The 20,690-nt window shown below is 42.0% G+C and overlaps 1 protein-coding gene across 1 annotated transcript; it reads right to left on the bottom strand.

Moving 5' to 3' along the window:
- Positions 1-8,949: 8,949 nt before the first annotated feature.
- Positions 8,950-19,922, bottom strand: Hrnr (hornerin). Its single transcript, XM_076575316.1, has 4 exons — positions 19,803-19,922; positions 18,909-19,068; positions 11,820-16,955; positions 8,950-11,366 (listed from the first exon to the last, which is right to left on the bottom strand). Exons 2-4 carry the CDS (start codon positions 19,044-19,046, stop codon positions 9,894-9,896), a joined length of 6,747 nt encoding a protein of 2,248 aa, XP_076431431.1. The 5' UTR covers positions 19,047-19,068; positions 19,803-19,922; the 3' UTR covers positions 8,950-9,893.
- Between the last annotated feature and the right edge of the window lie 768 nt (positions 19,923-20,690).

The raw sequence follows: 20,690 nt of genomic DNA, 5'->3' as shown, positions 1-20,690 counted from the left end.
GAGTAAAATTAAATGATAAATAGTATGTTGAGTAATTTATACCAAGCACAGTGAATAAAGTAACGCTCCTAGCTTGTAAGCATTACTTATTGAACAGTAAGGTCACTTTGTGTTGTTCCTCCCCTTTCACGAAAAATTATTGAAGTTTTCAGGTTACCATAGTGTGGTCATGAAATATTAGTACTGAAATCCTTTGCTCTAAAGCTCATCTAATAACCTTTGATATCTTTTAAATAAATTGATCAAATGGGAGAGAATATCCTATGATAACTGGTTCCAGTTTTTTTGTTTTGTTTTGTTTTTACTTCGTAGTTAGCAAAGTAGACCATCAACTTCTTGCTTAGTATGAATTAGCCTTCCAGATTGCAGCTGAATTACCAGGGAAATAAACCTGGAGAATTAGAACTTCTCCCCTTATTTTCAGAAGTGAGATCCAGCCCCTGGCTAAGGTGTTGACATCCTGCCGAGTTACTTAGCCCTCGGTTTTTCTCTTTTAGCAGCAACAGTTAGGTTCTGAGATTATGGAATCATAACAAGAAGAGAAATACCATAACAAACTTGGCTTAGCTATACAGCTAAATATTTATTTGAAATTCTTTGTTTTTTTCTTAGAAAGATTTTCATATTACTTACCTCTTGAAATTTGAAAGGTAAGGAATAAGGTTGGAATGTTGTGTAGAAAAAGCCAGGGTCTGGGCCTGCTTTTTCCTTGTAGACCCAGAAACATACTAATATTAGTACCCTGGACTTGGTGAGAATCAGAAAAATCTCTTTCATGGTAACTTACCTTACTAGGAACTGAAGCATGAAAAACAGAATGCTAGATTATTAACTTAAAACAGAAACGGGTGCTTTTTCCTTTTGGGAAATTGATGGGCAGAAGGCCCAGATTAATTGCAGGGTAGACAGAATATTTGCTATGTGACTCAGCTGATGACTATCATCATGGATTAATGTGATGAGAAATTTATGTAAAAAACTGGGACATGCTAGACCAAATATATCAATGGACTAGCTGGTTGGAGCACTTTCTCCCTGGAGCTGCTCTTGATGGGCATTCTAACAATGGTCTTTGGAGACATGTTTTTATTTTGAAATACTTTGTGGTTTACACACAAGTACAGGAAATCATGTAACAAATGGCATCTTGATTCACAGATGTTTGGGCCTTGTATATTGTTAGTCTCATTTTCTCCATTCCCTCCAGAGTACCCAGTATCATGAATTTGGTATTTATTGTTTCCTGATCTTATATTTATCATATACATGTTTGATAAAATTTTCACTGAATATTTTGATTTTGAAGTTCGCACATATGTGGTGAAACATGTATATGTGACATGATTTCAATGTATGCAGTATTATAAAATTAACCAATATTACCATACATTTTGTGTTTAATAGCTAAGGCAAGACAAAATTGTTTTTGTTTCTACTCAGGACTTTCTATTTTTACTTTTTATGACAAATATTTCAGATATAAGGCTTTTTTGGGGGGTATGGAAAATTGTTAGATTTGTAATTTGTGTCCAAAAGCAACTTCAAACTGGTATTGTACTAGCTTAGTTTACAATTTTTAAATATAAATGAGGAGCTTCTAAGATATATTTTTGGAGTTGTTCAAATTGATATTTTATTTCTCTTTTTTTTCTTTTTCTTTTTTTTTTTAAAGATTTGTTTATTATGTATACAGAAGAGGGTGCCAAATCTCATTACAGATGGTTGTGAGCCACCATGTGGGTGCTGGGAATTGAACTCAGGACCTCTGGAAGAGCAGTCAGTGCTCTTAACCTCTGAGCCATCTCTCCAGCCCTTATTTCTCTTTTTAATACTTAAAAATTATGTGTTTTAGAAAAAGAGTTGTGGTGTTTTTTTTGTTTGTTTGTTTGTTTTTTTTTTTGGTAATATAAGTATTAACTCCTCTGGAGACAATTACATGCTAGTTTAGATGACATGAAGGCAAACACACATGCTACTCAATTGCAACTGTTAAAAAACATTGGGTTCCTAACTAAATGTGAGAGTCCATAAGAGCTGTAGTCTGAAACCACAGTAGACTCAAGTCAAGCCAAGCCAGTGCAGTTCAGCCAGTCAGTCTGTGTGGAGGTTATGCTGGAGAGACCATCATCAGCATTTCCTCAGAGCGTTCCTTGTGCCCAGTGAGACAACAATGTTCCAAAGGGAAGACAGAAGCAGGAAACACATATTTACATTTTTGAGTGTTTTCTGAGATATTTTTCATAATTTAACATCTCAGTAATTCATGAAAACATTCACACAATTCTTTAGAATGCCCCTTTGTTATTTGAAAGAGAAGGAAGTAAGTCTTCCTAATTCATTTTTGGTGTCTGAGACAGCTCAGTGACTGGACAGAATATAATCAGTGCTGTTCAACAGAGGCAAGCATAAGGAAAGAGAGAACAAGAAGAGAAAGTGTTTTCTGCAACACACTAAAATAGACTGATGGACAACATACTGCAGTATTAATGCTGTATGATTAAATACAGTACTCAAGTTTGAACTTTTAATGCACACAGAGATCGTCTTCTGAAAGAAAAGCTGTAGCTCCCTTTCTGTAACTTTATAAGCTTTCTCCTCACTAATGTCTGGTGTTCATACATGTAGAAGCTTTGATGTAAGATAATGCTGTTTCAGTGGTCAAAGATTTAGGAGGGTTCCTGCAGTCAGCCTTCAGACCTTCCATCAGAAGACTGGGCGTCTTCATCTTCATCTCCAGTTTCTCCATATTTCCCCGAACACCCTTTCTGGATTGTAACTCTGCATTTAAATGTGGAATCTTTCAGCTGATTTTTGTGCTGGGAGCTCTGTTTTCATGTCTCATAATTCTATTTCTGTTGTTTCAGAACTGCCAAAGACTTTTCTACAGAGAAGAACCTATGTGGAGAGATGGTGAAGCTGGCATGGTTGTAATGCTGCTTATCCTTGCGCTGCCCAGCTGCTCTTCAGAGGAAACAGTGACAAATGGGTTATCCTGTTGTATGGGTAACATAGTGGTTTTAACTTAATGTGATGGGGGTGCTGGGGTTTTTGTTCACATTTCTAGTTCTTCTGTGTAATATGACTTCTTCAGAGGCCTACTGCAAAGACCTCTAAGTTCTCAGCATTCTTTTGCTTCTCAGGGGTGTTCACCATGGTCCACATTTGTGGTCTTTTGTAGCTTATTAATAAACAGGCTGTCAGAGCTGCTGGGAATATCTTCTGCTTGAAATACAGCACATGTAGAGGTGTTCCTTAATTTCAGGTGAGGACAGTGCCCTGGCTTCGCAGCTGGCAGCTGAGTCCTCTTTTACTGTGAGTCAGCCCAGGAAGTCTCTTCACTGCCTCTGTGAGTAGAATGTACAAGTCTCTTTTTTTCTGGATTTGTTTTAGATAATATGATGTCTAAACTAGGAACTAGTGATGAAGTGCCAAGTATCTGGTGGGAATCCTGAGCCTCAGCTATGCTCACATCAAGCCTTGTAATTGCTTTTTGCCTTAGTTTACAATGGAAACTAACAGGATATACAGTACACTTTGTCCTTGAATCCCTTCATGCACTGCCAAGTCCAGTTCTCAACAGTATCTGCTATTTCTTTGTCTTTGTCAGCCATTTTTCTTGGTGCAAAAGTTTCTCCTGATGTTTCAACATCTGCAGCCATTTTGCCAAAATTCAGTGTCCTAATTTCCTGGGAGTCGGGAACTGTGATGCAATGAGGATGTTCTGCTAGGGCAGGTTAGCTAGGGGCTGAGCTGTTGGGTTCTTCCACAGACCCTGACCTTGGCACTGGCTTCATGGTCAGTGGAGACTCAAGGGCACAAATGGCACTTGACATTTTCCCTGCATAAGATACTTTGAAACAATCATATTTAGCTACATTTACTAACAAGGATGGCAAAAAGGCTATGTAGATGTCCTTGCAGAAGGATTTTGGGGTAAGTTTGAGGTGGCTGTTTGTATAGGTTGTAGTCCCATTGGAATCTTCTGTGGATTACAATTAGGCTAACATATGTGATACTCTTCCCTTATGACCTTCTGGCTTAAAAGTTTTATCTGTTTGTGAAAGAATGGGTAAACTTTTTACTTTCACATAAAATATTTGCTTTTTATATATTTTGAACCCCAGGAACTTGAGTTACAGATGGTTGTGAACCACCATGTGGGTGCTGGATATCAAGCACAGGTCCTCTAGAACAGCCAGTGCTCTTAACCATTAAGTCATCTCTCTAGCCCCATTTTTCATTTTTAAAAATGTAATGATAGTAGATGAAAACCAGTCTACTGTACTAATGTCTCCAGAACTTATAACAGAGTTCTTACCCTTTGACTAATGTCTCCCCATTTCTCCCTGACTCCTGGAGACCACTCTGCTGCTCTTCTTTCTGTGAGTCCAACTTTTAAAGATTCCACTAAGTGAAATTGTGTATTAATTAACTGTATTCTTGTGTCCTGATTTATTTCAATTAGCATGATGTCCTCTAGGTTCATCCTCGAGGTTGTAAATGACACTAATTCCTTCATTTTAAGGATAGAATAAGGTCTGGAGGGATGGCTTATCGAGTAAGAGTACTCACTGCTCTTGCAGAGGACCTGGATTCTGTTTGCTGCACCCACAATGTAACTGTCCTTAACTCTAGTTCCAGAGGATCCAGTACCCTCTTTTGACTCCATGGGCACCAGGAGCACATGGGGTGCACACTATACTTGTAAGGAAAACACTCATAAAAGGAGTTTGGCAGTGCTCCTCTCAATTTTTAAAAATAGTTTAAGGTTTGGCTGTGGATCTTTTTTGAGAGTCTGGTAGACTCTGCTATGAACCCATCTGGCCCTGAATTTTTTAGCTGCAAGGCTTTTCATTACTATTTCAATGTCCTCATTTGTTGCGTGTCTGTTTAGGTTGTTGGCTTCTTGGTTTTGTGATGGTCCTCTCTTTCTTTCTTTTGGTTAGTTGGGACAAGGATCTGTCAATCTTTATTTTCTCAAAGAACCAGCTCTTAGATTTGTTGAGTATTTGCATTACTTATTTCATTTCTATTACATTAATTTCTGGTCTGATTTTTATTATTCCTTGCCCTCAACTGGTTTGGGATTTGGTTAGTTCTTATTTTTTTCCAAAGTTTGAGTTGCATCATTAAATTTTTAATTTATGTTCTTTCTAATTTTTTTAATGTAGACATTTACAGCTGTAAGTTTACCCTATGGAGTTGATTTAAATATGTCCTAGAGGTTTTGCTGTGTTGTGATTTTCATTTAGTTCCAGAAAATTTTTTTTATCTCTTTCGTGATTTCTTCTTTGACCCATTCATCATTTAGCAATGAATTGTTTAATCTCTATGGATTTTTGTATCTACGAGAAACTTGTTTGCTGTCAATTTTAAGTTTTATTGTATTATGGTCAGATAGGATAAACAAAACTATTTCAAACTTTTTGAACTTGTAAGGATTTGTTTTATGTCACAAGATGTGGTCTTATTGTAGAGACATGATGGAATGCTGCTGAGTAGAATGAATCAAAGACCTAAACATGAGACAGGGAAACTACTGGAAGAAAACTAGGCAGTACCCTACATGATATAGGTGTAGGAAAGGACTTTCGGAAAAGAACTCCATTGCACAGGAATTCAGATCAATAATTCACACGTGGGACCTCATAAAACAAGCTTCTGCACATCTAATTAAACAATTAAGTGAAAAGGAAGCCCATAGTAGAGAATTTGGAAGAGAACCTATAGCTACAACTTTCCTAAAACATTTCTAACCACACTATATTTATCCTCATACTCACATGTAAGTGTGATCCTTACCCCTCATCAAAGAAGCTTTCTGTGCCACAGATGGAAACCATTATGGAAACCATAACCAATCAAGTCCCAATTAATCCATCTACAAAGCAACTCCTGGACCCAAGGCTTGGGAAAGATCACTGAAGAGTGGACAGAAAGATTGTAAGAGCCAGGGGATCAGGGAATTTGATGTGAGAGTGTGTCTCCTAGGAATGTAGAAGTTACACTCAGAAAGTCTCACCAGCAGGACTGCCCAAACCTGACCTGAAAGGGGCAATGATAGACATGCAAATATGGATGGGGTAGAGACCACAAGGCCTCAATCCTACACAAAGAGCTGCAGGAAATTAAGGAATGCTGAGAGTGGGAGAGATAGTGTTCCCCAGGGAAGATCACACCAACTGGTTTAGCACTACCAAACGGTCAGCCCTGAAAACATACAAGCAACATTGTACAGACTAAGCAAGTTTTATTTATGTATTTAGGAATATACATGCATGTAACAACAATTAATAAAAAAAAGGCCGTGGATTTGAAAGAGTGCAAGGAGGGATATATAGGAGGGTTGGAGGGGGAAGGAAACGGAAGGGGGGAATGATATAATTATATTATAATCTCAAAAACTAAAATAAGTACTTTTAAAAAGCATTTTCCTTTATAATGTTCTGAACTGGTGTCTGTTGTCATGTTTGCCTCATCATTTCTGATTGTGTTCACTTGTGCTCTTTCTTTCCTTTGGTTAGTTAGGCCAGTGATCTGATGATCTTGTTTATCTTCTCAAGGAAACAGCCCTGCCATTTGTTGACAGACTGTCTTGGCCTTTCATATTAGTGTTTTTGGGATGAGACTTGGCATGCTGTTGGTGGTGTGTTTGATGTGAGCTTTGGCTTATTTTGTTTCTGTCCCGGATTGGTTGATTTCAGAGCAGGTATGAGGAACTATGAGGAACTGGTAGGTTGATCCTTCAGACACTCAGAGTTGATGTTTTACTAGACTGAGTCCAGTTCTGTATTAAACAAGAAAATGTGTGAGTAGGACAACTGGATGGATCTCATTTGTCTGATGTGCAATCCATACTACTCAAGATTTAGCTGGGAATATGAGGATTCCATTGGTAGGCTGGATAATTCACTCACCCCCTTAGGCTGGTATACAGGCTGTGGAACAGAGATGAAGATTTGGTATGGCATGGATGTTCTAGGGACTTAACTGTGTGACTGAGGCTCGACCTGAGGATTGGGGATAGGATGAACAACTGAGATTCTAGGAACTCATCAGGCTTTGCCAGCACACAAGTATATATCCCAGGATAGGCATGGAGGTTAGATATGATACAGGCTGGGTAGAGTCCAGGAGACTCACTAGACTGGATTAGCATATAGGATGTGTGACCTAGGCTAAGTCTGGAGGTTTGATATAGCATGAATAGGATAGAATCTGGTGAACCCAACACCCACGCCTGGCACAGAAGTTTTGCCACTGGGTCCACGCCTGCAGATAGGGAATGGTATAAAGCTCTTCAGACTAGGCTGGGACTCTCAGCCTAAAAGTTGGCTTGGGTGTGGGAACTGGGGAGGGTGTAGGCAGAATAGGAGCAGGCGGAGTCGTCATCACTAGGCCAGGGCACAGGATGTGGAGCATGGGCTGGTCCTGGAGGGCCCCATTAACATTTCTTTCTTTAATATTTCTCCTATCTTCTTCTCCCCTCCCCTGCCCTTCCCTCCCCTCCCCTCTCCTCTCCTCTCCTCTCCTTTCTTCTCCTCTCCTCTCCTTTCCTTTCCCTTCCTATTAAGGCTGGATAAGGCAACCCAGTAGGAAGGAAGGGTCCCAAAAGCAGGTAACAGAGTCTGAGATAGTCCCTGCTCCCACTGTTAGGAGTCCCACAAGATCCAGTTACATAACTGTAAAATATGTGCAGAGGGCCCAAGTCAGGTCCATGCAGACTCTCTGGTTGGCGGTTCAGTCTCTGTGAGCCCCTGTGCACCCAGGTGAGTTGATTCTGTCAGTTTTCTTGTGATGTCCTTGACCCCCCTGACTCCCCTAATTCTTCCTCCCCCTCTTCCACAGAATTCCCTGAGCTACATCTAATGTTTGTCTGTGGGTTTCTGCATCTGTTTCCGTCAGAAACTGGGTGAAGCCTCTTTGATAACGATTATGCTAGACAACAATCTGTGAATGTAATGTATAGCAAAATGTCATCAGGAATCATTTTGTTGACTTTTTATTTTTTGCCAGTCATGTTTGGCTCTATCCTAGGTCTCTGGGCTGTTCAGCCTCTGGGTCCTGGCCCTCCAGGCAGTGTCAGGAGTGGGCTCCCTCTCATGATATGGGTCTCAAGCTGGGCCAGTCATTGGTTGGCTGCTCCCATAATTTCTGCACCACTTTTACCCCAGCATATCTTGTAGGAAGGGCAAATTGTAGGTCAAAGGTTATGTATGTGACTGGGTTAGGGTTCCAGTCCCTCCAGGGGAAGTCTTGCCTGGTTACAGGAGATGACTGGTTCAGGCTCCATATCCACCATTGCTAGGAGTCTTAGCTATAGATTTCTAGGAGTTTCCATTGTACCAGGTTTCTAGCTCATCTCAGAGATACCCCCTGACGATGTTCATAGCAGCATTATTCATAATAGCTAGAGATTGGAAACAACCTATATGTCCATCAACCAAAGAATGGATAAAGAAAATGCGGTACATTTACACAATGGAGTGTTACTCAGCTGTTAAAAACAATGGCATCATGAGATTTTCAGGCAAATGGATGGAACTAGCAAAGATCATCCTGTGTGAGGTAACCCAAATATAGAAAGACAAGTATTGTATATACTGACTTATAAGTGGATATTAGCTGTAAAGTAAAGGATAACCATGCTGCAATTCATAGCCCAAGAGAAGCTAAGTTAAAAGGAGGGCAAAGGTGAGAGGGGGCACATGATTCTCACTGTGAAGGGGAAATAGAATAGATATCACAGGTGAATTGGGGGAGGGGTCTGGATGAGGGTGGGCATGGGAACAGTAGGGATCAGGTGGGGAGAGGATGAAGGTAAAGAGTGCTGGGAGACTTTAAAACTTTCTATCTGGATTGACTGTAGATTATGGGACTTTGGGAAATAGCTACTTGCATTGATTTCTTTGACCACTTGTGTGAAAGAAGTGATGTGAAGCAGAGGAAAGACAAATCTTAGTATTTAATCACCACTAATTTATTGTCAATATTAATGCAATCCAGTTATTTGAATTGAAAGATTAGAAACAAATCCATTACAGTCAAAAGAAGAACTATGTAACAATGGCAAGCTTCCTTTCCATTGGGTTATTGATGATATCTCTGCATAGGAGGACCAGTAAGCCACTTATATTTCCATGTATAATGTGCCTAACGTTTTCTAATCTGAAACAGTTTCTTAGAAATGAAAACAAAGATCTTTCTTGATGAAATAAAGTTAAGGCCCATATATGGATCCTTTGGTCATGTACCCCTTTTCCAGTGGCTAGGGAGAAGCATCTAAAGGAAATTTTAATGCCACTTGTTTACTTACTGATTTAAAATGTACCAAAGAAGTATCTTGGTGATTTTGGTAAAAATAGAAACCACCAATACTTTATAACTTTTTCCCACAATGTCTTGCCATCTAACATAATATACATTAAAATTCTGACTGTATATTGACATAAGATGAAGCTTTGACAACTGGAATGATAATAGATTAATAATATATTGCCCTTTAAAACTACTAGCTTAGCTTTAGCATCATCCCAAGCTAAATAATAATCTTTTAGATAGACACCTTAATAAAACCCCAAACTCTTTAAATTATTCTTCTAAACTTAATCCAAATAAACCCAAACTCTAGAAGTTAATCTTCAACACTTAATTTCCCTAAAACCAAGCATTTTTTCTATTTTGATAGATCACAAGTATGCCAAATACCATACATTATTTGAGAGGAACTCAGTAACAAGGAATATAGGCTAATTTTCATTTTAAAAGAAAAGAATGAGAGCAGACATGTCCATATTGAGAAAGAAATTGCATGATGAGTTCTACAACAATTTTTTACTTCTTAAATTAACATTTAAGTTAATTTTACCTCAGTTCCTTACTCACTCTGAGAATTAGCGTCTCTGCTCTTGTACATACTCATAGAGTGGAGTGCTACTACTGAAACTGTGAGAATCCAAGCCTCTATTTCTCATTCCAGAGTTACCTTCCCTGATTCTCCGATAGTCAGAGTCACCTTGTCTATTATCCACATTGCAAAGTGAAAATTGACCAGGAGTATTAGATCTACTATGTGCATGTGAAGGTGTAAATTGTCCAAATTCACAACCTGAGGAGGTTTCTACTTGCCTATACACACTTATTGATTGATTTTCATTATAAATTGAGGGGCTGCAGCCAGATTGCCAATTGTTGCCACATCTCCCATTTGATTGAGGCTGATCATAACTAGAATATTGACCATATCCAGAACCACATGATCCAGAACTAAATGAATGACATGAATCAGACCCATATTGTGGTGAACTAGGACATTGACCAGATCTGGGACAATTTTGTCTAGAGATAGAAGAGGGATACGAACCAGACCCATATTGTTCAGAGCTAAAACTCTGACTACACCCAGCCCTATGTTGACTGTGGCTAGAATGCTGATTTGAGGGACATTCATGTTGGCCATAGTAAGAAGACTGACTTGAACCAGACCCTTGTTGACCACAATAGGAAGACTGGTTTGAATTAGATCCACACTGACTACCACAGTATGATTGTTCTGATGTTGGACTATATTGTCCATAGCCTGAAGATTGGTTGATATTGGATCCCTGTTGGCTGTAAGTAGAATGACCTGAACTAGATACCTGGTTACCAAATCCAGAACACTCTACTGAGCTAGAACCACATTGGCCAAAGTTGGAAGACCCTCCAGAGTTAGAACCATGATGACTACAGGAGGATGGCTGATAAGATCCAGGCTGTTGCTGGTCATAGGAGGAAGACTGCCAAGAAGTAGAACCATGCTGACCACAGTTAGAGGTCTGACCTGAGCTATATTGAGAAGGCCCAGAAAATGGTAAATGTCTAGATGATGAACAATGTTGGCCTCTGCTAGATAAGTGACCAGTGTCAGATCCATGCTGACTACAGACTGGTGACTGTCTAGAGAAAGAACCATGTTCTCTACTACCAGAAGATTGAACTTGCCCAGATCCATGTTGACAACATTGAGAAGACTTTCTTGAGCCAGAACCATGTTGTTGGGAGCCAAAAGACTCACTTGAGCTACAACTGCTTCTCCTAGGCTTAGATGTCTGGCTTGATCCTGATCCTTGTGTGCCCTGAGAAGTGGAGAGACCTGAGCCCCAGCCTGATGACTGTCCTGATGAAGCACCATAGTGTCCAGACCCAGAGGTGTGACCTTGCCCATAACCTTGGCCTGTGGAGCCAGAAGACTGTGCTGATGCAGAACCATATTGACCTGAACCACAAGACTGTCCTGACCCAGAGACATGTCTCCTCTGGGTAGAAGTATTGCTTGAGCCTGAGTAGTGTGTGCCAGAGCTGGAAGACTGACCATAACCAGAGGTCTGCTGGCCACTGCCTGATGACTGTCCAGAGAAAGAACCATGTTCCCCAATACTAGAAGATGGAAAATGCCCAGTACCATGTACACAACATCCAGAAGACTCTGCTGTGCCAGACCCATATTGCTGGGAGCCAGAAAACTCCCGTGAGTTACCCCTGCTTCTCCTCTGCATAGATGCCTGGCTTGATCCTGATCCTTGTGTGCCCTGAGAAGTGGAGTGACCTGAGCTCAAGCCTGATGATTGTCCTGTTGAAGCACCATAGTGTCCAGAACCAGAGGAGTGACCTTGTCCAAAACCTTGGCCTGTGGAGCCAGAAGACTGTCCTGATGCAAAACCATATTGACCTGAACCACAAGACTGTCCTGACCCAGAGCCGTGTCTCCTCTGGGTAGAAGTATTGCTTGAGCCTGAGTAGTGAGTGCCAGAGCTGGAAGACTGACCATAACCAGAGACCTGCTGGCCTCTGCCTGATGACTGTCCAGAGAAAGAACCATGTTCCCTACTACCGGAAGACTGACCTTGCCCAGATCCATGATGACTACATCCAGAAGACCCTCCTGTGCCAGACCCATGTTGCTGGGTGCCAAAAGTCTCACTTGAGCTAGAACTGCTTCTCCTATGCTTAGATGCTTGGCTTGATCCTGATCCTTGTGTGCCCTGAGAAGTGGACTGACCTGAGCTCAAGCCTGATGACTGTCCTGATGAAGCACCATAGTGTCCAGAACCAGAGGAGTGACCTTGTCCAAACCCTTGGCCTGTGGAGCCAGAAGACTGTCCTGATGTAGAACCATATTGACCTGAACCACAAGACTGTCCTGACCCAGAGCCGTGTCTCCTCTGGGTAGAAGTATTGCTTGAGCCTGAGTAGTGTGTGCCAGAGCTGGAAGACTGACCATAACCAGAGACCTGCTGGCCACTGCCTGATGACTGTCCAGAGAAAGAACCATGTTCCCTACTACCAGAAGACTGACCTTGCCTAGGTCCATGATGACTACATCCAGAAGACCCTCCTGAGCCAGACCCATGTTGCTGGGAGCCAAAAGTCTCACTTGAGCTAGAACTGTTTCTCCTATGCTTAGATGCTTGGCTTGATCCTGATCCTTGTGTGCCATGGGAAGTGGAGTGACCTGACCTCAAGCCTGATGACTGGCCTGATGAAGCACCATAGTGTCCAGAACTAGAGGAGTGACCTTGTCCAAACCCTTGGCCTGTGGAGCCAGAAGACTGTCCTGATGCAGAACCATATTGACCTGAACCACAAGACTGTCCTGACCCAGAGCCGTGTCTCCTCTGGGTAGAAGTATTGCTTGAGCCTGAGTAGTGTGTGCCAGAGCTGGAAGACTGACCATAACCAGAGACCTGCTGGCCTCTGCCTGATGACTGTCCAGAGAAAGAACCATGTTCCCTACTACCAGAAGACTGACCTTGCCCAGATCCCTGATGACTACATCCAGAAGACCCTCCTGTGCCAGACCCATGTTGCTGGGAGCCAAAAGTCTCACTTGAGCTAGAACTGCTTCTCCTCTGCTTAGATGCTTGGCTTGATCCTGATCCTTGTGTGCCCTGAGAAGTGGAGTGACCTGAGCTCAAGCCTGATGACTGTCCTGATGAAGCACCATAGTGTCCTGAACCAGAGGAGTGACCTTGTCCAAACCCTTGGCCTGTGGAGCCAGAAGACTGTCCTGATGCAGAACCATATTGACCTGAACCACAAGACTGTCCTGACCTAGAGCCGTGTCTCCTCTGGGTAGATGTATTGTTTGAGCCTGAGTAGTGTGTGCCAGAGCTGGAAGACTGCCCATAACCAGAGACCTGCTGGCCACTGCCTGATGACTGTCCAGAGAAAGAACCATGTTCCCTACTACCAGAAGACTGACCTTGCCCAGATCCCTGATGACTACATCCAGAAGACCCTCCTGCGCCAGACCCATGTTGCTGGGAGCCAAAAGTCTCACTTGAGCTAGAACTGCTTCTCCTATGCTTAGATGTCTTACTTGATCCTGATCCTTGTGTCCCATGGGAAATGGGGTGACCTGAGCTCAAGCCTGATGACTGTCCTGATGAAGCACCATAGTGTCCAGAACCAGAGGAGTGACCTTGTCCAAACCCTTGGCCTGTGGAGCCAGAAGACTGTCCTGATGCAGAACCATATTGACCTGAACCACAAGACTGTCCTGACCCAGAACCGTGTCTCCTCTGGGTAGAAGTATTGCTTGAGCCTGAGTAGTGTGTGCCAGAGCTGGAAGACTGCCCATAACCAGAGACCTGCTGGCCACTGCCTGATGACTGTCCAGAGAAAGAACCATGTTCCCTACTACCAGAAGACTGACCTTGCCTAGATCCATGATGACTACATCCAGAAGACCCTCCTGAGCCAGACCCATGTTGCTGGGAGCCAAAAGTCTCACTTGAGCTAGAACTGCTTCTCCTATGCTTAGATGCTTGGCTTGATCCTGATCCTTGTGTGCCATGGGAAGTGGAGTGACCTGAGCTCAAGCCTGATGACTGTCCTGATGAAGCACCATAGTGTCCAGAACCAGAGGAGTGACCTTGTCCAAACCCTTGGCCTGTGGAGCCAGAAGACTGTCCTGATGCAGAACCATATTGACCTGAACCACAAGACTGTCCTGACCCAGAGCCGTGTCTCCTCTGGGTAGAAGTATTGCTTGAGCCTGAGTAGTGTGTGCCAGAGCTGGAAGACTGCCCATAACCAGAGACCTGCTGGCCACTGCCTGATGACTGTCCAGAGAAAGAACCATGTTCCCTACTACCAGAAGACTGACCTTGCCTAGATCCATGATGACTACATCCAGAAGACCCTCCTGAGCCAGACCCATGTTGCTGGGAGCCAAAAGTCTCACTTGAGCTAGAACTGCTTCTCCTATGCTTAGATGCTTGGCTTGATCCTGATCCTTGTGTGCCATGGGAAGTGGAGTGACCTGAGCTCAAGCCTGATGACTGTCCTGATGAAGCACCATAGTGTCCAGAACCAGAGGAGTGACCTTGTCCAAACCCTTGGCCTGTGGAGCCAGAAGACTGTCCTGATGCAGAACCATATTGACCTGAACCACAAGACTGTCCTGACCCAGAGCCGTGTCTCCTCTGGGTAGAAGTATTGCTTGAGCCTGAGTAGTGTGTGCCAGAGCTGGAAGACTGCCCATAACCAGAGACCTGCTGGCCACTGCCTGATGACTGTCCAGAGAAAGAACCATGTTCCCTACTACCAGAAGACTGACCTTGCCCAGATCCATGATGACTACATCCAGAAGACCCTCCTGAGCCAGACCCATGTTGCTGGGAGCCAAAAGTCTCACTTGAGCTAGAACTGCTTCTCCTATGCTTAGATGCTTGGCTTGATCCTGATCCTTGTGTGCCATGGGAAGTGGAGTGACCTGAGCTCAAGCCTGATGACTGTCCTGATGAAGCACCATATTGTCCAGAACCAGAGGAGTGACCTTGTCCAAACCCTTGGCCTGTGGAGCCAGAAGACTGTCCTGATGCAGAACCATATTGACCTGAACAACAAGACTGTCCTGACCCAGAGCCGTGTCTCCTCTGGGTAGAAGTATTGCTTGAGCCTGAGTAGTGTGTGCCAGAGCTGGAAGACTGCCCATAACCAGAGACCTGCTGGCCTCTGCCTGATGACTGTCCAGAGAAAGAACCATGTTCCCTACTACCAGAAGACTGACCTTGCCTAGATCCATGATGACTACATCCAGAAGACCCTCCTGAGCCAGACCCATGTTGCCGGGAGCCAAAAGTCTCACTTGAGCTAGAACTGCTTCTCCTATGCTTAGATGCTTGGCTTGATCCTGATCCTTGTGTGCCATGGGAAGTGGAGTGACCTGAGCTCAAGCCTGATGACTGTCCTGATGAAGCACCATAGTGTCCAGAACCAGAGGAGTGACCTTGTCCAAACCCTTGGCCTGTGGAGCCAGAAGACTGTCCTGATGCAGAACCATATTGACCTGAACCACAAGACTGTCCTGACCCAGAGCCGTGTCTCCTCTGGGTAGAAGTATTGCTTGAGCCTGAGTAGTGTGTGCCAGAGCTGGAAGACTGCCCATAACCAGAGACCTGCTGGCCACTGCCTGATGACTGTCCAGAGAAAGAACCACGTTCCCTACTACCAGAAGACTGACCTTGCCTAGATCCATGATGACTACATCCAGAAGACCCTCCTGAGCCAGACCCATGTTGCTGGGAGCCAAAAGTCTCACTTGAGCTAGAACTGCTTCTCCTATGCTTAGATGCTTGGCTTGATCCTGATCCTTGTGTGCCATGGGAAGTGGAGTGACCTGAGCTCAAGCCTGATGACTGTCCTGATGAAGCACCATAGTGTCCAGAACCAGAGGAGTGACCTTGTCCAAACCCTTGGCCTGTGGAGCCAGAAGACTGTCCTGATGCAGAACCATATTGACCTGAACCACAAGACTGTCCTGACCCAGAGCCGTGTCTCCTCTGGGTAGAAGTATTGCTTGAGCCTGAGTAGTGTGTGCCAGAGCTGGAAGACTGCCCATAACCAGAGACCTGCTGGCCTCTGCCTGATGACTGTCCAGAGAAAGAACCATGTTCCCTACTACCAGAAGACTGACCTTGCCTAGATCCCTGATGACTACATCCAGAAGATCCTCCTGAGCCAGACCCATGTTGCTGGGAGCCAAAAGTCTCACTTGAGCTAGAACTGCTTCTCCTCTGCTTAGATGCTTGGCTTGATCCTGATCCTTGTGTGCCACGGGAAGTGGAGTGACCTGAGCTCAAGCCTGATGACTGTCCTGATGAAGCACCATATTTTCTAGTACCAGAGGAGTGACCTTGTTCATACCCTTGTCCTGTGGAGCTATGAGAGGTTTGTGATGCTGTGCCATATTCTTGTGACCCAGAACGTTGTCCTGATCCACAGGTATTTCTCCTCTGGCTCGAAGACTGTTTTGTCTCTGTGTTGTTTGTGTCATTGTTGGAAGATTGTCCGGAGCCCCAACCTGATGGTTCTCTTGATGAAATATTATGTTTTCCGTTACCACAAGACTGATGTTGGCCAGATCCTTGTCTCCTGGAGCCAGCAGACTGTTCTAATGTAGAGCCATTTTGGGTATAGCCAGAATCTTCCCTTTTGCTAATACCCCTTCTGCTTTGGTTTGATGAGTGGGTTGATCTCGATTCATTTTGGCCTTGTTGATATTTCTCACTATTTTCTAGGTGACTTGAATTTGTTTTCGTCCTTTCTTCATAATTTTGGTGTTTCTCCTTCCTTTGTTTTCTAGAGGTCCTTGCAGACTTGTGTTTATTGCTTTCTCTCGAGCCCCTGGAATAAGCATCATTCTCTCCTGCACTAGAACTTGAATAACTTGAAGAGGCATCTTGCTCTTTGTCATCTTCATCTTTTTCACTCTGTTCCTTTTGGTGATGGTGACTGTGATTTCCCTGCTTTGACCCTGAAGCTTGGCAGTAATCTTTGCCAATAATTTTGTTACAAGCCTGAGCCAGCTTGATTATCATCAGAAGATACTCAGTAAAATCCACTTTGTTGTTATGATCTCGATCCAGACTTTGCATGATGATATCTACAGTTTCTGGATCATCTGGGTTCTGTAAAGGAATAATATAGAAATGGAGGCTTTGTAACTGTAGACTGTAAATCTGGTTTACCCTTTGGGAGAAGTCTATACTATTGTGAATATTTAATAAATCAGTTTGAAACTGATCACAGAAGAAGAAGAAGAAGAAGAAGAAGAAGAAGAAGAAGAAGAAAGAGAGAGAGAGAGAGAGAGAGAGAGAGAGAGAGAGAGAGAGAGAGAGAGAGATTAGCTAGCAAGCTGTCAAGCAGTCAATTATTTCCAAGAAGAATTAGCCAGGAGGGGATGCAATTGAAAGGTTCAAGGGAGCAAGTGGCCCAATCACTTTTGGTTAAGATAGTAGCTGAGACCAGTACTTTGGAGGCCATGTAAGTATGACCCTGAAAAGTGTGCATTGTGTGGCAAGTTCTTGGGTTCCTTGGAATAAAACGTAAGGTCTTGTCAAAAAAAAAAAAAAAAAAAAAGAAGAAGAAAGGAAGGTCAGTGTTTAATCAAGGATGATTAGTTAATGTATAAATAATAATTGCAGACATCTGCACGAATATATAATTTTTTGTTGTCCAGTTAGTTAATTTGCTAATTATAGAATTTAAATCAGATATATTTTGGGGGTGGGGCATGTGTAGCTACTGTCTGCCTAGCACTGTTTTATGGAGGGTCTAAATCAGTGAAGGATTTCAGTGGTTATACTGCAAACTATGGTACATGCCCATAATCCCATCTCTCTGGAGGTGGAGGTACTATGATCAGGAGTTCAAGGTCATTTTCAGCTACATAGCAAGTAGCTATGACTAAGGCCTGACTATATTACCCTGTTATAATAAAAATGAGCAAATGAATAAAATTTAAAAAGTAAAGGCTATGCAAGTGTATAAATTCTTATAACTAATATGAGTGCAAAAAAGGGGCACAAATTATGATTCAAGAAAGGTTAATGAAAGAATATGATGTTATGATATTTTGAAGGATGAATTAGAATTAGCTAAGTGAAGAAAGAGGCAGGAGGAAAGACTAGGGAGAAGATGCAGATAAAGGTGATAATATGAATAAAGGGTGAAAGGGAAGAGAAGTAGGATTTATTTAAAGAACTGATAGAAATTCAGGAGTGCTAGATTAAGTACAAGGAGTAAAGACATTCAGCTACAGAGTTAAATAGAGACTAGATCATAATTTTTAAATCATTTTGAGGAACTTTGACTTTTATATTAAGAGAAGATGAGACTAACTGGGGACTTTATATGGTGAGAGTAGAATAGAGGGTAGCCTGAACCAGAGGACTAGTGGTTTTGATGGAGAGAAGTGGAATGTTTTAGAAGTCTCTTTATGAACTGAATAGAGATGAGCAGGTGACAGTGTCTTCTAAGACTGAGGAAATCAATACTAATCCTAGGATTCTATATTGAGCTAAAAGAGAAGGAATGAGTTTAGAGGGTAAGGGTGCTAGTCATATGTGACATAAGAGATCCATAGTAATCCAATTACATGCAGTAAGCATTTGAATTTAAGGCTGGGTTTAAGTCCCACATGTTTATTTCCAGAGCTGATCATTTTAAGTTTTTTTTTTTCCTTTTTAGTGATTTATAGGTTAATACAAATTTCCTGAACTTAAGAGGCCTTAGATTACCAGAACCCCAGAAATAGGCAGTGATTTAGACTCTGCACTAAAGAGAACAAAATGTAAGAATATGAATTCCATATATTTTGCATATTTTCTGAGGGTCATAAGAATTGCTCTCACAGACAGAAAAAATTAAATATATGAATTTTCCTGTTCTTTGGTAGGATAATTTTAACTCAATAATGTTATAGAAACATTATTAGTCAATGGTTTATGGCATTTCAAGTGTGCCAAATTCAGTTCTCTTTTACCAAATAGGAGAGTCCTCTTGGTTATTTGACATATAAACAAAAGGTAGGGTAAATTAGAGAATTGCTTCAGAATTCAGTTCTGTTATAGAGTTTTTACCTTCAGAATTTGGTGAAACTCATTTTCCAGAAGTTCTTTCATCTCTTTTTGGCTCAACATGTCACATTCCCCATGTTCATTGGCATATTTGTAGAAAATATCGATGACCGTGACAATGCCTTGCAGGAGTTTAGGCATCTTGTTGCAAATTGAAGTTAACCTACATGGGGGAACAAGAGATCCATCGCTTAATGCTGAAACACATAAATACTTCCAGTCATTTGTAGTAATTATCAGGCATGATTAATTTTCTTTCTGTACTAATTGAGAATGAATCTGGAGTTGAATAACTTGTTCCAGATATGTAGCAAGAGAGTGATGAAATTAGAGCAAAAGCCCGATGTCTTACTTCAATTCCTGAATGAACACAGAGGAGACTTTCTGTGTTGGGCTCCCTGATTTATTCTTAAACTATAGCAAACCTGAATGTGCTCATCCATCAACTCCTTAGTTGCTTTCTAGGTCTCAACCATCGCACTATAGGGGACAGACATATCCTCTATAGAGTATGCCTAAATCTACCCAAAGATACCTAGTGGCTGACTCGGATTCTCAAAATTTTCCAGGATAAATAAAGTAGAAAAAATGAGCAAAGCCAACCACAGTGTTAAGTGATAGGAGCCGAGGAAGTGTCTATCAGAAGAATGTTTTCATTCTTCATGTTGGGCTGTTCCTCAGGCTTTCTGCTTATACTGCAGAGAGAAAAAGAGGCAAACTGCCAGGGATTACTAGGTTCCTAAACTCTCAAGGAAAGATCTCAAATAGGTACTATAAACAGTGTGGTTTTATATCAAAGTTCACCATAATTTACTAAAAAATAAGCTTTCAAGTGTAATGTTTACTTTAGTATTTAATAGACCTAAATATGGAGAATAACTGAAACTGCTCACTTACCTAAGTCACCAGAGGAACAGCAGGACAGAGATTGATGTTGCTTGCAGGGTGCTGCTCATTGGAAACACTGGTCTTTTTATAGAGACAATGATGGTGCATCTTAGGGAGGAGTTGCTTTCTTTGAGATGTCCTAGTTCACTCCTAAACAAGTCCAGCTCCTTCTCCATCTGCACCTCCCAGGTGTTTATCTTCTTACTTCCTTACATGTTAACTTGAGATTGCAATAGCAGTTCCCAAATCTGGGCTAGTATCAGCCCCACCTGTCAGACTCCCAGGACACTTTGCAGAAAGGGTTTTCTTTTTTAATTTTTTTAATTTGTGTGTGTGTGTGTGTGTGTGTGTGTGTGTGTGTGTGTGTGTGTGTGTATGCACCCAACTATGTAATACCGCATTGACAGTCAGCATTATACTTTAATAGACGTTGAATGGAATGACATGAGAACTTAAATGTCAAAAAAATCATGGAATTTGATGTTTAGAAGAAACCTGAAATATCACTTAGTCAGATGCACCCATTTCAAACTAGTTTTATGTAAGAGTTTCCAGCCATGACTTTATCACCTCTTGGGAGTCAGTAGTGGCTGTAGAGAGGCTCTTCTTTTCATCTGTTTGTCTAACTCAACTTATCTAACTTACAATTCGTGAATGTCCCTTTCATTTTAACTACCATATAACCATAGCAAGAAGCATATGTTCTCTAAGTCCCTCATGATCTTGCCTGTGGCTTCTCTTAAGTTCCATTGTTTCTATACATATATATTTACTTTTATGTCCATCTGGAGTTAATGACTTCAATATATCATGCTATTTCATCTTTTTTTCCCTTTAGATTACCTTTTAGCAGGATCTATCTACTGAGTTGCTATTCTTCACAATTAACTTTGGCCT

Source organism: Peromyscus maniculatus, chromosome 6, assembly GCF_049852395.1.
Source record: "Peromyscus maniculatus bairdii isolate BWxNUB_F1_BW_parent chromosome 6, HU_Pman_BW_mat_3.1, whole genome shotgun sequence".
Taxonomy (NCBI): domain Eukaryota; kingdom Metazoa; phylum Chordata; class Mammalia; order Rodentia; family Cricetidae; genus Peromyscus; species Peromyscus maniculatus.
The sequence above is the reverse complement of the archived record's forward strand: the minus strand, read 5'-3'. Positions and strand labels throughout refer to the sequence as shown.

Coding starts and splice junctions, on each gene's coding strand:
- Hrnr (XM_076575316.1), bottom strand. CDS start 19,046: ATGCCTAAACTCCTGCAAGGCATTGTCACGGTCATCGATATTTTCTAC. Junction 16,956..18,908: donor AGTTTCACCAAATTCTGAAG/GTAAAAACTCTA, acceptor ATTCCTTTACAG/AACCCAGATGATCCAGAAAC. Junction 11,367..11,819: donor CATCAGGCAGAGGCCAGCAG/GTCTCTGGTTAT, acceptor AGTGGCCAGCAG/ACCTCTGGTTATGGTCAGTC.